Below are 17,264 nucleotides of genomic sequence, written 5' to 3'. Positions count from 1 at the left end.
CCCCTCTCCTGCCTGCAGCCTCTCTGTAATATATGTTATTAGAGGACAGTGTCTCCTCCTCACCTTCCAGCAGCCTGTACCCCCTCTCCTGCCTGCAGCCTCTGTAATATATGTTATTAGAGGACAGTGTCCCCTCCTCACCTTCCAGCAGCCTGTACCCCCCTCTCCTGCCTGCAGCCTCTGTAATATATGTTATTAGAGGACAGTGTCACCTCCTCACCTTCCAGCAGCCTGTACCCCCTCTCCTGCCTGCAGCCTCTGTAATATATGTTATTAGAGGACAGTGTCACCTCCTCACCTTCCAGCAGCCTGTACCTCCTCTCCTGCCTGCAGCTTCTGTAATATATGTTATTAGAGGACAGTGTCCCCTCCTCACCTTCCAGCAGCCTGTACCTCCTCTCCTGCCTGCAGCTTCTGTAATATATGTTATTAGAGGACAGTGTCACCTCCTCACCTTCCAGCAGCCTGTACCCCCTCTCCTGCCTGCAGCCTCTGTAATATATGTTATTAGAGGACAGTGTCACCTCCTCACCTTCCAGCAGCCTGTACCCCCTCTCCTGCCTGCAGCCTCTGTAATATATGTTATTAGAGGACAGTGACACCTCCTCACCTTCCAGCAGCCTGTACCCCCTCTCCTGCCTGCAGCCTCTGTAATATATGTTATTAGAGGACAGTGTCACCTCCTCACCTTCCAGCAGCCTGTACCCCCTCTCCTGCCTGCAGCCTCTGTAATATATGTTATTAGAGGACAGTGTCCCCTCCTCACCTTCCAGCAGCCTGTACCCCTCTCCTGCCTGCAGCCTCTGTAATATATGTTATTAGAGGACAGTGTTCCCTCCTCACCTCCCAGCAGTCTGTACCCCCTCTCCTGTCTGCAGCCTCTCTGTAATATATGTTATTAGAGGACAGTGTCACCTCCTCACCTTCCAGCAGCCTGTACCCCTCTCCTGCCTGCAGCCTCTGTAATATATGTTATTAGAGGACAGTGTCCCCTCCTCACCTTCCAGCAGCCTGTACCCCTCTCCTGCCTGCAGCCTCTGTAATATATGTTATTAGAGGACAGTGTTCCCTCCTCACCTCCCAGCAGTCTGTACCCCCTCTCCTGTCTGCAGCCTCTCTGTAATATATGTTATTAGAGGACAGTGTCACCTCCTCACCTTCCAGCAGCCTGTACCCCCTCTCCTGCCTGCAGCCTCTCTGTAATATATGTTATTAGAGGACAGTGTCACCTCCTCACCTTCCCGCAGCCTGTACCCCTCTCCTGCCTGCAGCCTCTGTAATATATGTTATTAGAGGACAGTGTCCCCTCCTCACCTTCCAGCAGCCTGTACCCCCTCTCCTGCCTGCAGCCTCTGTAATATATGTTATTAGAGGACAGTGTCACCTCCTCACCTTCCAGCAGCCTGTACCCCCTCTCCTGCCTGCAGCCTCTGTAATATATGTTATTAGAGGACAGTGTCCCCTCCTCACCTTCCAGCAGCCTGTACCCCCTCTCCTGCCTGCAGCCTCTGTAATATATGTTATTAGAGGACAGTGTCACCTCCTCACCTTCCAGCAGCCTGTACCCCTCTCCTGCCTGCAGCCTCTGTAATATATGTTATTAGAGGACAGTGTCACCTCCTCACCTTCCAGCAGCCTGTACCCCTCTCCTGCCTGCAGCCTCTGTAATATATGTTATTAGAGGACAGTGTCACCTCCTCACCTTCCAGCAGCCTGTACCCCCTCTCCTGCCTGCAGCCTCTGTAATATATGTTATTAGAGGACAGTGTCACCTCCTCACCTTCCAGCAGCCTGTACCCCCTCTCCTGCCTGCAGCCTCTGTAATATATGTTATTAGAGGACAGTGTCCCCTCCTCACCTTCCAGCAGCCTGTACCCCCTCTCCTGCCTGCAGCCTCTCTGTAATATATGTTATTAGAGGACAGTGTCACCTCCCCACCTTCCAGCAGCCTGTACCCCCTCTCCTGCCTGCAGCCTCTCTGTAATATATGTTATTAGAGGACAGTGTCACCTCCTCACCTTCCAGCAGCTTGTACCCCCTCTCCTGCCTGCAGCCTCTGTAATATATGTTATTAGAGGACAGTGTCACCCCCTCACCTGCCTGCAGCCTGTACCCCCTCTCCTGCCTGCAGCCTCTCTGTAATATATGTTATTAGAGGACAGTGTCACCTCCTCACCTTCCAGCAGCTTGTACCCCCTCTCCTGCCTGCAGCCTCTGTAATATATGTTATTAGAGGACAGTGTCACCTCCTCACCTTCCAGCAGCCTGTACCCCCTCTCCTGCCTGCAGCCTCTGTAATATATGTTATTAGAGGACAGTGTCACCTCCTCACCTTCCAGCAGCCTGTACCCCCTCTCCTGCCTGCAGCCTCTGTGTTAATGTTCACAATCCTCCTCAGTCACCAAAATAATCCATCTAGTGTAATACAGTAAATGGCAGATAGGGAGGGGGGGATGCAGCTGCATTTCGCTCAGTGTGTGTGTAAGACTCATGCTGTGAGAGGGGAGGGGGAGCAGCAAGCAGGAGACATCGGATAGGCTCAGAACACGCAGCACAGCTCTGACATCACTCCAGGAAGACCCCGCCCCCTTCGCAGACATGGAGTGAGGGACTGGACATTTATAGAAATCATCACAGGGACTGAAAAAAATTTAAAATCTGCAGGTAACACATAACATTTCTGTCTGCTCCACATGTAATCCACGTACGTCGCTGCTGGATGATGGAGTTTTGTGTCACGGTCGTATATAACTCTTCTGAGCCGGGACTTTCCTGCGCGCTGCGGGCGGTGCTGGTGGCCGCTGTTACCTGGATGATACCTCAGTCCGCAGAACATGACAGACGACACTCCTCTTCAGCGGATCTTACATTTCTCTACCTCAGGCCCTAATGACGCCGGCCGGTAATTATTAACCACACTCTGGCCTAAGAAAACTTTGGCTGATCCAACAAATCATCTTCCGGTGTGAGAACGGAAGGTTCCCCCCAACCCTCCCCCCTCCCCCTCCAGGGAGAACTGAAAAGAACCAGGATGCAATGTCAGAAATATATGCTGAACCTCTTAAGGAGGACAGAGAACATACTGGAGAAGTGTGAATCATTTTGTACTAAACTTGTACTCCAGTCACATCTAAAGCTGCATTTACATTCTGCAGGTTTCTTGTTTGGTTGTAGCATCTTATATCCTATTAGTGTCACCTGCTGGTTCAGAATCTGTGCAGAACATGACGTATCGTGGTGCTTTTTAAGAGCTGTAACGTAATGTAATGTGTACCGGGCACCGAGTCTGATTCAGAAAAAGTAGAGAGTATTGTGGAATCTATTGTGTCAGCGCAGCGCGGCCAGCACAATTGGGAATGCTGCTCTAAATGTGACTGGAGTATAAGAAATGATGTGACTAAAGATCAGAAGACGACAAATGAAGGACGGATCACAGTTAGGGTATGTGCACACACACTAATTACGTCCGTAATTGACGGACGTATTTCGGCCGCAAGTCCCGGACCGAACACAGTGCAGGGAGCCGAGCTCCTAGCATCATAGTTATATACGATGCTAGGAGTCCCTGCCTCTCTGCAGGACAACTGTCCCGTACTGTAATCATGTTTTCAGTACGGGACAGCAGTTCCACGGAGAGGCAGGGACTCCTAGCATCGTATATAACTATGATGCTAGGAGCTCGGCTCCCTGCACTGTGTTCGGTCCGGGACTTGCGGCCGAAATACGTCCGTCAATTACGGACGTAATTAGTGTGTGTGCACATACCCTTACATCTAAGCATGGGAAATATTAATAGGAGGACTTCCCCTTTAAGAATGGGTAAACATAAAGGGACACCGCAGCTTTGTGGTAATCCGTTTTAATTTGACGGTTGATTAAGAGTTAACGAGAAGCTGGAGGGACAGAGTGTAAAACAGAAGACGTTGGGAGGAGATCGGCTCTTCTGCGCGGCTTTGTGCGTGGCCGATGTCCGACAACAGATGGCGAAGCCGCTCCTCATATGTTCATAGCGAGCGCTCCAGCAGAATTCATGGAGTCGGCTAAAATGAGTGGACAGCTCCGTAGTCACAGGGAACAGGCGCCGTGACATCGCTACTACGTGACCCCCCTAATATCCCTTTAAGTGACAGGCTGCCCTTGCACTCCGACTTGGCGGACTTTACTGGAACCTCTTCAGGTGGATTTTCGTACGTAGCCAACAGCAAAATAACCAAAATCCATACAATGCAGCAGAAGATGCGCAATTCTCGAGAGCAGCGCTGTACTTTTGAGCAGTCAAGTGCTCTATGGGGATTTTGGGGGGTAAATGTGATGACGCGCATTGTGGACGCCGCGGTTACTGAGGCCCCAGAGAGATCACATGACTAATGTCCGGCATCAGAGTTACGTTTACGAGGGACTGATCTTGGGGCAGTAGAGGCGGAGTTGGATATTTTCAGCAAATCGCCATTGTTTACCCTGAAGTAACCGGCACTAGTGCAATCAAACTGCGCACGAGACTCAAGACAGAGACAATGTCCGACCGCTTATTTGCCAGTTCTATTAATCTGGATGTACAGGATTGTCAGCGCGCATCTTTCAGGGGTCGGAGCATCTATAGGCGACTTAAAGGGGATCTCCAACTACGTTTAGGTTAATGAAATAATATTAATCTTTAGAGAAGTGGAGGAGCAGCAGAGAAGGGGAGGAGCAGCACAGAAGGGGAGGAGCAGCACAGAAGGGGAGGAGCAGCACAGAAGGGGAGGAGCAGCACAGAAGGGGAGGAGCAGAGAACAGAGAAGGAGCAGCACAGAAGGGGAGGAGCAGCAGAGAAGGGGAGGAGCAACAGAGAAGGGGAGGAGCAACAGAGAAGGGGAGGAGCAACAGAGAAGGGGAGGAGCAGCACAGAAGGGGAGGAGCAGCACAGAAGGGGAGGAGCAACAGAGAAGGGGAAGAGCAGCAAAGAAGGGGAGGAGCAGCACAGAAGGGGAGGAGCAGCAGAGAACAGGGGAGGAGCAGCACAGAAGGGGAGGAGCAGCAGAGAACAGAGAAGAAGTAGCACAGAAGGGGAGGAGCAGCACAGAAGGGGAGGAGCAGCAGAGAACAGAGAAGGAGCAGCACAGAAGGGGAGGAGCAGCACAGAAGGGGAGGAGCAGCAGAAGAGGGGAGGAGCAGCTAAACAGCATTCTCCAGGCCTGTCCCCATCTCCGCCTGAACTATTTATCAGATTTCCCTATAAACACATTCTGGTGGAGAATCCCATTAATTCTGGTCCATTACACGCACCGTGAGACAACACTGAGCGGACACTTACTGCTGGGTGTAGACAGCTCCTTCGCTCCGGGAGACATTGGTTGGGCAGCGCACGCCTGACACAGGCAGTCTCTCCCATTGAAGGTCACTCGATCTCCGGGCGGAAATGGATGTCTGAGAGAGAAAAAGCACAAGATCAGAAAACAGCAACAACACCCAAAATATGTAGATACAAAACTGTGGGGTCAAGAATCAGCGATCAGGTCTGAAGATGGCGATGAAAATGGCGCCATGTGCAACATGCCTGATAATCGGGGCAACGCTTAACCACGCCCCTTTTTTATATAAAAGCGACTGACCCTAGAAGTTTACGTTATTTCAGTGCGATTGTGATGTGACTGCGGGCGCAGGACTTACTTGCAGGCGGTGCAGGCGAAGCAGGAGGGGTGGTAGGTTTTTCCCAGCGCCGTCACAACTTCTCCCTCCACGAACTCTCCGCAGCCGCTGCACTGCGTCCCGTACATGCGCTGGTAGTCCAACGTGCACAGATACTCCCCGTTCTTGATGAAGAAGCCGCCCTGAGCCAAATCACAGCCGCAAACTGCAGAAAGGAGAGAAAATATGGAGGCTGAGAAAACTGAAGAGACGGAACAGAAGGCGAACAATGTCCCCAACATCGATGATCATCGTCACCGTAACCTACAATGTGACGACAGCGCTGCCTGCCAAAGTGACAGCCACCGCATGCAGAATGACACTGTTCAGAGTAGTGGTCACATCCCATCCCCCACTGGTAGAAGGCATGAATGGGGTTCCCGTATGCAAAGCATCATGGTCCTTAAATGAGTTTGAAACCCCCCAGAGACCCCAGTCACAGGTGCAGCTTTGTTACTGATGATAATCACAGGGATTATTCTGTATCATGGATCCATTTTATCATTTATAGTCGCTGTGTCCTACAACAATACCAAATCCTTTACCTGGACGCGCCCTATAGATCTGTTCATCCTGAGACTCCCGGTCCATTTTCAAAGCTGGGTCACAACTTATGACAGTTATAACAATGCCCTAATGATCTGTCATCCAGCTTTCCACCAACCCTGAAAAGTATATCAATCTGTATAAAGCTTTGTTGGTAAACGCGTCAGGCTAAGTTGGAGTACTCGCATTATTCGTGAACCAGAAGGCTCAGGATGAACAGAGCTGGAGGTCCTTCAGATAGGAGTATGGGATTGTGGAGAGAAACAGGGACTATAAATGAACTTATAAAATGAATCCGTGCTGCAACTGTGATCTGTAGGGATCCTGAGGGAGCGAAAAAAATAGTGATCTATAGAGATCCTGAGGGAGTGGGGTAGTAATCTGTAGGGATCCTAAGGGAGTGGGGTAGTAATCTGTAGGGATCCTGAGGGAGCAGGGGTAGTAATCTGTAGGGATCCTGAGGGAGCGGGGGTAGTGATCTGTAGGGATCCTGAGAGAGCGGGAGTAGTGATCTGTAGTAATCCTGAGGGAGCGGGGGTAGTAATCTGTAGGTATCCTGAGGGAGCGGGTGTAGTGATCTATAGGGATCCTGAGGAAGCGGGGGTAGTGATCTATAGGGTTCCTGAGGGAGCGGGGGTAGTGATCTGTAGAGATCTTGATGGAGCATGGGTAGTGATCTATAGGGATCCTGAGGGAGCGAGGATAGTGATCTATAGAGATCCTGAGGGAGCGGGGGTAGTGATATATAGATATCCTGAGGGTGTGGAGTAGTAATCTGCAGGGATCCTGAGCGAACAGGGGTAGTAATCTGTAGGGATCCTGAGGGAGCGGGGGTAGTAATCTGTAGGGATCCTGTGGGAGCGGGGGTAGTGATCTATAGGGATCCTGAGGGAGCGGGGATAGTGATCCGTAGGGATCCTGAGGGAGCGGGAGTAGTGATCTGTAGTAATCCTGAGGGAGCGGGGGTAGTAATCTGTAGGTATCCTGAGGGAGCGGGTGTAGTGATCTATAGGGATCCTGAGGGAGCGGGGGTAGTGATCTATAGGGTTCCTGAGGGAGCGGGGGTAGTGATCTGTAGGGATCTTGATGGAGCATGGGTAGTGATCTATAGGGATCCTGGGGGAGCGAGGATAGTGATCTATAGAGATCCTGAGGGAGCGGGGGTAGTGATATATAGATATCCTGAGGGTGTGGGGTAGTAATCTGCAGGGATCCTGAGCGAACAGGGGTAGTAATCTGTAGGGATCCTGAGGGAGCGGGGGTAGTAATCTGTAGGGATCCCGAGGGAGCAGAGGTAGTGATCTATAGGGATCCTGAGGGAGCGGGGATAGTGATCCTGAGGGTGCGGGGGTAGTGATCTGTAGGAATCCTGAGGGAGCGGGGATAGTGATCTGTAGGGATCCTGAGGGAGCGGGGGTATTGATCTGGAGGAATCCTGAGGGAGCAGAGGTAGTGATCTATAGGGATCCTGAGGGAGCGGGGATAGTGATCCTGAGGGTGCGGGGGTAGTGATCTGTAGGAATCCTGAGGGAGCGGGGATAGTGATCTGTAGGGATCCTGAGGGAGCGGGGGTATTGATCTGGAGGAATCCTGAGGGAGCGGGGGTAGTAATCTGTAGGGATCCTGAGGGAGCGGGGGTAGTGATCTATAGGGATCCTGAGGGAGCGGGGGTAGTGATCTATAGGGTTCCTGAGGGAGCGGGGGTAGTGATCTATAGGGTTCCTGAGGGAGCGGGGGTAGTGATCTGTAGGGATCTTGACGGAGCATGGGTAGTGATCTATAGGGATTGGGAGGGAGCGGGGGTAGTGATCTATAGAGATCCTGAGGGTGTGGGGTAGTAATCTGTAGGGATCCTAAGGGTGCGGGGGTTGTGATCTGTAGGGAGCCTGAGGGAGCAGGGGTAGTAATCTGTAGGGATCCTGAGGGAGCGGGGGTAGTGATCTGTAGGGATCCTGAGGGAGCGGGGGTAGTGATCTGTAGGGATCCTGAGGGAGTGGGGGTAGTGATCTATAGGGATCCTGAGGGAGCGGGGGTAGTGATCTATAGGGATCCTGAGGGAGCGGGGGTAGTGATCTGTAGGGATCCTGAGGGAGCGGGGTTAGTAATCTGTAGGGATCCTGAGGGAGCGGGGGGTAGTAATCTGTAGTGATCCTGAGGGAGTGGGGGTAGTAATCTGTAGGGATCCTGAGGGAGCAGGGGTAGTAATCTGTAGGAATCCCGAGGGAGCGGGGGGGTAGTAATCTATAGGGATCCTGAGGGAGTGGGGGTGGTGATCTATAGGGATCCTGAGGGAGCGCGGGTAGTGATCAGTAAGGATCCTGAGGGAGCGGGGGTGGTGATCTGTAGGCATCCTGAGGGTGCGAGGGTAGTGATCTGGAGGAATCCTGAGGGAGCGGGGGTAGTAATCTGTAGGGATCCTGAGGGAGCGGGGGTAGTGATCTATAGGGTTCCTGAGGGAGCGGGGGTAGTGATCTGTAGGGATCTTGATGGAGCATGGGTAGTGATCTATAGGGATCCTGAGGGAGCGAGGATAGTGATCTACAGAGATGCTGAGGGTGCGGGGGTAGTGACCTGTAGGAATCCTGAGGGAGCGGGGATAGTGATCTGTAGGGATTCTGAGGGAGCGGGGGTAGTGATCTGGAGGAATCCTGAGGGAGCGGGGGTAGTGATCTGAAGGGATCCTGAGGGAGCGGGGGTAGTGATCTATAGGGATCCTGAGGGAGCGGGGGTAGTGATCTATAGGGTTCCTGAGGGAGCGGGGGTAGTGATCTGGAGGAATCCTGAGGGAGCGGGGTTAGTAATCTGTAGGGATCCTGAGGGAGCGGGGTTAGTGATCTGTAGGGATCCTGAGGAAGCAGGGGTGGTGATCTGTAGGGATCCGGAGGGAGCGGGGGTAGTGATATGTAGGGATCCTGAGGGAGCAGAGATCTTTTTGGAATCCTGGATCCAATGCCGGATCTGTTCCCGTGTTGGAGAGCAGGCCAACTCAGAAACATAGGAAAATCTTACTGAAGAAAAACCTGCACAGTGACAATGTCTGAGCAGCGCAGCCAGGACGGGGTTAATGGACAGCCGGTCGCTGTGCAACATTTTGCAGGACGGCAGCCAAGTGTTTTGGTGGCAGCGTGCAGCCAGGTAGACACAGACGGGAGTGTTTAGTCAGCGCCCACGTGGACTGGAACCAGATAAGGTTTTCTTTATGTCGCACCGGGAGATTGCGCCAAATATTTACGGACGGACGACAGATGATCACCCATCACAAAGGGCGGCACCATCTGATTAAAGGGACACTACACCTACAGTCTATCTCCCCTCCATATGCTGTGCCGTAAAATACAATCTATTGTTCTCTGTTATCAGACATGTCAGGCTGGGGGAGGATGACTGTAGGACAGGTGAATACAATCTATTGTTCTCTGTTATCAGACATGTCAGGCTGGGGCAGGATGACTGTAGGACTGGTGGATACAATCTATTGTTCTCTGTTATCCGACATCAGGCTGGGGGAGGATGACTGTAGGACAGGTAAATACAATCTATTGTTCTCTGTTATCCGACATCAGGCTGGGGGAGGATGACTGTAGGACAGGTGAATACAATCTATTGTTCTCTGTTATCAGACATGTCAGGCTGGGGAGGATGACTGTAGGACAGGTGAATACAATCTATTTTTCTCTGTTATCAGACATGTCAGGCTGGGGAGAGGAGGACTGTAGGACAGGTGAATACAACCTATTGTTTGCTGTAGGAGTGGTACTGTGCAGTGTATATATATATACAGAATAATGCAGATACTGAGAATTACACCCAGTATACAGGACAGGAGAAGTGGTACTGTGCAGTGTCCATATATACAGAATAACACAGATACTGAGAATTACACCCAGTATACAGGACAGGAGAAGTGATACTATGCAGTGTCCATATATACAGAATAACACAGATACTGAGAATTACACCCAGTATACAGGACAGGAGAAGTGGTACTGTGCAGTGTCTATATATACAGAATAATACAGATACTGAGAATTACACCCAGTATACAGGACAGGAGAAGTGGTACTGTGCAGTGTATATATATATACAGAATAATACAGATACTGAGAATTACACCCAGTATACAGGACAGGAGAAGTGGTACTGTGCAGTGTCCATATATACAGAATAATACAGATACTGAGAATTACACCCAGTATACAGGACAGGAGAAGTGGTACTGTGCAGTGTCCATATATACAGATTAATACAGATACTGAGAATTACACCCAGTATACAGGACAGGAGAAGTGGTACTGTGCAGTGTATATATATATATACAGAATAATACAGATACTGAGAATTACACCCAGTATACAGGACAGGAGAAGTGGTACTGTGCAGTGTCTATATATACAGAATAATACACATACTGATAATTACACCCAGTATACAGGACAGGAGAAGTGGTACTGTGCAGTGTCTATATATACAGAATAATAGAGATACTGAGAATTACACCCAGTATACAGGACAGGAGAAGTTGGACTGTGCAGTGTATATATATACAGAATAATACAGATACTGAGAATTACACCCAGTATACAGGACAGGAGAAGTGGTTCTGTGCAGTGTATATATATATATATACAGAATAATACAGATACTGAGAATTACACCCAGTATACAGGACAGGAGAAGTGGTACTGTGCAGTGTCCATATATACAGAATAATACAGATACTGAGAATTACACCCAGTATACAGGACAGGAGAAGTGGTACTGTGCAGTGTACATATATACAGAATAATACAGATACTGAGAATTACACCCAGTATACAGGACAGGAGAAGTGGTACTGTGCAGTGTATATATACAGAATAATACAGATACTGAGAATTACACCCAGTATACAGGACAGGAGAAGTGGTACTGTGCAGTGTGTATATATACAGAATAATACAGATACTGAGAATTACACCCAGTATACAGGACAGGAGAAGTGGTACTGTGCAGTGTTTATATATACAGAATAATACAGATACTGAGAATTACACCCAGTATACAGGACAGGAGAAGTGGTACTGTGCAGTGTCCATATATACAGAATAATACAGATACTGAGAATTACACCCAGTATACAGGACAGGAGAAGTGGTACTGTGCAGTGTCCATATATACAGAATAATACAGATACTGAGAATTACACCCAGTATACAGGACAGGAGAAGTAGTACTGTGCAGTGTACATATATACAGAATAATACAGATACTGGGAATTACACCCAGTATACAGGACAGGGGAAGTGGTGCTGTGCAGTGTCTATATACAGAATAATACAGATACTGAGAATTACACCCAGTATACAGGACAGGAGAAGTGGTACTGTGCAGTGTCCATATATACAGAATAATACAGATACTGAGAATTACACCCAGTATACATGACAGGAGAAGTGGTACTGTGCAGTGTCCATATATACAGAATAATACAGATACTGAGAATTACACCCAGTATACAGGACAGGAGAAGTGATACTGTGCAGTGTACATATATACAGAATAATACAGATACTGAGAATTACACCCAGTATACAGGACAGGAGAAGTGGTACTGTGCAGTGTCTATATATACAGAATAATAGAGATACTGAGAATTACACCCAGTATACAGGACAGGAGAAGTGGTACTGTGCAGTGTCCATATATACAGAATAATACAGATACTAAGGACTCACGTGGAGCTGCAGATGACTTCCCTGCTATATGTAAACACCATAAATTGCATTAGACGTCCTCCGGTGAAGACCTCCGTATATTTTGGGGATCAGGCGATGCACCCCTCTTTGTTGCCTCTTTATACTGTGTGACTACCTGTATATTATCTGCAGATCAGCTCTCTGGGCTCCCACGTCTCTGCCCTTTGATTCCCACCTCAGAGGCGGCAGCTGGGGACGTCTATTATTCTTCATCTACCACAAACTTTATTTCCCACAGAAGTTCTGCTGTGAATCGGACTCATTATTCTGCATGTAAATAAAAACAGAGCGCCTGGCGCAGCGCCATCCCCAATTAATTAGCCTCAATTAAAAACACGAGAGGCTCAAAACGCCAGACGATCAGAACAGAAGACGGACAATACACGACCAACAGGAATCCAACAGCGATAATATGACAGAAACAACGTGAACCCCCCGTGTAATGTTCTATCATTGTATAATGGAGAGTTCTACTACTTTCTAATTGACTTTTTGTTTTAATTCCATACCATAGTCAAGATCTTTGCTTGCTGTCAGTGAATGGGAACATTGTTATTTTCATACAAAGTTTAAAAAACCATATTGACCTAATATTTCTCACAACTGAGGCTTTGTTACAATTGTATCCACTCAGACAGCTGTGTATGTGAACTTGTTTTGGAGCAATGAGAAATGTTGGGTATAACCTTTACATTTCCGCTGTTTCCCTCTCCCTGGTAATTTCAGATGTCTCCTCCTCCTCCCCTCTCACAGCACACAGTAACAGACACCAGGGGATAGAAGCTGCAGCTGCATCTCCTCCTCCTCCTCTTCTTCTTACTGTGTTACACTTGATGGATATTTTTGGCTTCTTTGTGAACATTTACAGATGACACTTTACTAACGTCACCTAAATATAAATAAATCTGCATTACTGCTAAATCTACTTACAATAGGGAGGTTCTTGGTGCGCATTTTGATTAAATTGTGTGAGCCCACCTGCCACGACAAGGCGACCTCTATAAGATGGGAACCTACGCTGCACATACACCCAGAGCAGGGACTAAACCTACATATATATCTGGGGATGGTAGGAACCGACAATAAAATCACCCAGGGCAGAATGGAAGGAGTGCAAGATCAAAAATGGAGGCAGACACTAACCCCACATATATGAATCACATAAACAACACAAAAGTTTGAACAGCACGTTCCAGCAAAATGATACAAAATGTGTATACAGGGGCAAGAACGCCGATGACTGCAAATATATACAGCACACAAGAAAATGGCGACAGCGAACTGCTAAATCTACCTACAAAAGGGAGGATCTTAGCGCACATTTAGGTTTAGTCCCAGTTCTGGGTGTATGTGCAGCGTAGGTCCCACCTCATAGAGGTCGCCTTGTCGTGGCAGGTGGGCTCACACAATTTGATCAAAATGTGCACTAAGAACCTCCCTATTGTAATGCAGATTTATTTATATTTAGTGGCTTAGATTACGTTAATGTTCGCAGTGCGCTGCCGCCATTTTCTTGTGCACTTTACGAAGATATATTACGTTTTATATAATCACCCGCACTACTGATTTATGTTAAGGCACGCTTCAATACATTGTACCAGAAAAGGACCAAAATAGACCTGCGTCGGGGAGTTTTGTTGCTCAGCTCCGTCAAAGGAGCAGAACAAGGGGAAACCGGAAACAACGAAACCTATTGACTTCCGTAATCTCGGCTGGATCTGCGACGTTGGCCAATGTGACTTAATCTGTTCTTACACACTCGGCCCCTGTATACGGCCCCCCCGCGGGACCCAGCGCCTGTACACTGCCCCCCCGCGGGACCCAGCGCCTGTACACGGCCCCCCCGCGGGACCCAGCGCCTGTACACGGCCCCACCGCGGGACCCAGCGCCTGTACACGGCCCCACCGCGGGACCCAGCGCCTGTACACTGCCCCCCCCGCGGGACCCAGCGCCTGTACACTGCCCCCCCGCGGGACCCAGTGCCTGTACACGGCGCCCCCGCGGGACCCAGCGCCTGTACACGGCGCACCCACGGGACCCAGCGCCTGTACACGGCCCCCCCCCCCGCGGGACCCAGCGCCTGTACACGGCCCCCGTGCAGGACCCAGCGCCTGTACACGGCCCCCGTGCAGGACCCAGCACCTGTACACGGCCCCCGTGCAGGACCCAGCACCTGTACACGGCCCCCGTGCAGGACCCATTCATCCATCCTACATACACCCCCTGAGGAAGCGACACAAGCGAAACGCGCGTCGGGGTGCCTCAAACATTAGGTGGATCAGTCTATTCCCATAAACTTCATGGGTAAGCGATTATTTACTCATTTCCCTGGTTTTTGCCAGGTGGACTGTTTATACACCGGGTTTTTTTCAGGTTATACCTTTTTCTTGTCTTCTACCCGGGACCAGGCAATAGGTGGGGTTAAATACAACTCCTTGTGGCATTTATTTGTATGCTGCTAACTTGATACACATTTGCTATTTCATTGTTGGAATTAGGAAGTGCCGTTTCAGGGTACCGACACTGTCTGTATGAAACATCACTTTGCCTTTTTTCCTTCATTTAAATTACAGTTAGTAGAACTCTCTGCCTGTAGTATTCATGGCATACCTGTGTAGAAGGTCTAGATTTCGATGTTTTTATATTGGAATTTTTGATGTAACAATAAAGGTATATTTATTTCTCTGTACATTTATGGCTTAAGACTCCTGTTTCTCATAGTTTTCAAGGTTATTCTTGGAGTTTCGCTATTTACAGTGACGTTTTTTGGAGGTGTTGTGACTACCACTTTGTGGGTGACACCTAGCCAAAGTACCATACCTGCGAGACATTTTGGTTGTTAATAAAATCCTCCATCCAGTGACCAAAAACGGAGAAATGCAGAGCGATCAATGACCGCAGAATAATCCTGATAAGATTCCTGCTGTCAAGCCGCATTCCTGCCCTCATGCAACAGGCGCAGTCCCTGCCACACACACAGGACCCTCAGAATACAAGGGGCAAACGGAGCCCAAGATCCCCCCAACCCTCCCCGCAGCCACTACATCCCAGTAAATATAAAGCCTTCTGTCAAATTGTGGAAATTCCATTCAGCCATTCCTCCATATCCGTCTCTGGGAAAGCTGAGTGGTGAGGAATATGGCTGGTATTGCTGCTATCACAGGTGTGGTCACCCAGCTTTGCCAGACCACTGAATAACAAGCTAGTTAAGAAGTCGTACGGCACAGGGGATGTAACACTGCATGACGTGCTATTCAGGACTCTGGGAGAGTTGGATGACAGCCGTGCGGGAGCTGCTGTAGGAGATCATTGGAGACTTTGATATGAGGAATAGAATCAGCGCTCGATCCTCATCCTCCGGATTCGTCTCCTTCTCCTCGTCCACATTGAGTTAAACGTCTTCTGGATACTTGTCGGTAATTGAGCAGCAGCGCCCGGGACACCGACGCCCATCATCATCTCATCTGCCGGACCAGGATCTCCGGATTAATCATTAACCTCAAGAGGACGGCAGAGCTCCAGGAGAACTACTCATCCCAGCATTTCATTGTACAAGAAGAAGTCATCCCCAGGAACCAGAATAAAAACAAATGTAACAATCAAATTTAAAGGGCCGGCGTCCAGTCTGTAAACAACGTTCTGTCCCTTTCTCATAGACTTATTCGATTGGGGAATCACACGTCAAACTTAATATAAAAATCGAAGGGGTATAAGATGCGCCAAATTTATTAAGCGCTGTCTGTCTCCTAATACAGAGGCGCATTTCTGGCTGTTTGTCCACCAGAAAGTCACGAGCTGTAGATTTGCGCTATAATGTAACAGTTTTTTACATCAACGATAGTAAATTTGACGGGCAGCGCCCCTTCTGCGGAGCTCCGTTCACCTAAGCGACGTGACGAAACGTGACGGAAAAGTCTCAGAAGTCTCACGTTCTCCAGTAAATTGATACTTTTGTGTCGTTTGCGACTGTTCTACGCCAGAAAATGGTCATAGAAAAGTTAATAAGATTCCCCCTTAATTTTCAAAAATTCTGCTTGTTGTTAGTGAATAGAATAATCCTGTTTGCACCAGGGGCTGCACTTCCACACTTAGTCCTGATCTCACAGTTGAGGGGAAAAAAAAGAAGGAGTAAACGAAGAAGAAGAACAAGAAGGAGGAGAAGAAAAAGGAGAAGATGAAATACAACAACAACAACAACGAGGACGAGGAAGGAAGATAGAGGACGAGGAAGGAAGATAGAGGACGAGGAAGGAAGATAGAGGACGAGGAAGGAAGATAGAGGACGAGGAAGGAAGATAGAGGACGAGGAAGGAAGATAGAGGACGAGGAAGGAAGATAGAGGACGAGGAAGGAAGATAGAGGACGAGGAAGGAAGATAGAGGACGAGGAAGGAAGATAGAGGACGAGGAAGGAAGATAGAGGACGAGGAAGGAAGATAGAGGACGAGGAAGGAAGATAGAGGACGAGGAAGGAAGATAGAGGACGAGGAAGGAAGATAGAGGACGAGGAAGGAAGATAGAGGACGAGGAAGGAAGATAGAGGACGAGGAAGGAAGATAGAGGACGAGGAAGGAAGATAGAGGACGAGGAAGGAAGATAGAGGACGAGGAAGGAAGATAGAGGACGAGGAAGGAAGATAGAGGACGAGGAAGGGAAGATAGAGGACGAGGAAGGAAGATAGAGGACGAGGAAGGAAGATAGAGGAAGAGGAAGGAAGATGGAGGAAGAGGAAGATGAGAGAGGAAGATAGAGATAGAGAGAGATAGAGATAGAGATAGAGGAAGAGGAAGATAGAGGAAGATAGAGATAGAGGAAGATAGAGATAGAGATAGAGGAAGATAGAGATAGAGGAAGAGGAAGATAGAGATAGAGATAGAGATAGAGATAGAGATAGAGAAGAGATAGAGGAAGAGGAAGATAGAGATAGAGATAGAGATAGAGATAGAGGAAGAGGAAGAGAGAGATAGAGATAGAGGAGATAGAGATAGAGGAAGAGAAGATAGAGATAGAGAAGAGGAGAGAAGAGGAAGAGGAAGATAGAGGAAGATAGAGATAGAGGAAGATAGAGGAAGAGGAAGAGGAAGAGGAAGAGGAAGAGGAAGAAGAGGAAGATAGAGATAGAGGAAGATAGAGGAAGAGGAAGAGGAAGAGGAAGAGGATAGAGGAAGAAGAGGAAGATAGAGATAGAGATAGAGATAGAGGAAGTAGGATAGAGATAGAGATAGAGATAGAGGAAGAGGAAGATAGAGATAGAGATAGAGAAAGAGGAAGATAGAGATAGAGATAGAGATAGAGAAGATAGAGATAGAGGAAGAG

General features: G+C 48.7%; 1 protein-coding gene across 1 annotated transcript; it reads right to left on the bottom strand.

Moving 5' to 3' along the window:
* Nucleotides 1-3,920: 3,920 nt before the first annotated feature.
* LOC142704106 (actin-binding LIM protein 1-like) lies at nucleotides 3,921-6,258 on the bottom strand. Its single transcript, XM_075848259.1, has 4 exons — nucleotides 6,213-6,258; nucleotides 5,650-5,833; nucleotides 5,294-5,406; nucleotides 3,921-4,040 (listed from the first exon to the last, which is right to left on the bottom strand). The coding sequence occupies exons 1-4, from the start codon at nucleotides 6,256-6,258 to the stop codon at nucleotides 3,997-3,999; spliced, it is 387 nt and encodes a 128-aa protein (XP_075704374.1). The 3' UTR covers nucleotides 3,921-3,996.
* Between the last annotated feature and the right edge of the window lie 11,006 nt (nucleotides 6,259-17,264).

Source organism: Rhinoderma darwinii, unplaced genomic scaffold, assembly GCF_050947455.1.
Source record: "Rhinoderma darwinii isolate aRhiDar2 unplaced genomic scaffold, aRhiDar2.hap1 Scaffold_3013, whole genome shotgun sequence".
Classification (NCBI taxonomy): domain Eukaryota; kingdom Metazoa; phylum Chordata; class Amphibia; order Anura; family Rhinodermatidae; genus Rhinoderma; species Rhinoderma darwinii.
Note: the sequence above shows the minus strand (reverse complement) of the source record. Positions and strands in the feature narration are given on the sequence as shown.

Bases quoted from the DNA above. Each gene is read 5' to 3' on its own strand.
- LOC142704106 (XM_075848259.1), bottom strand. From the start codon at position 6,258: ATGGACCGGGAGTCTCAGGATGAACAGATCTATAGGGCGCGTCCAG. The intron at 5,407-5,649 runs GTAAGTCCTGCG...TTTCTCTCTCAG, and splicing joins TTCGCCTGCACCGCCTGCAA to ACATCCATTTCCGCCCGGAG. The intron at 4,041-5,293 runs GTAAGTGTCCGC...CACTCATTTTAG, and splicing joins GGAGCTGTCTACACCCAGCA to CCGACTCCATGAATTCTGCT.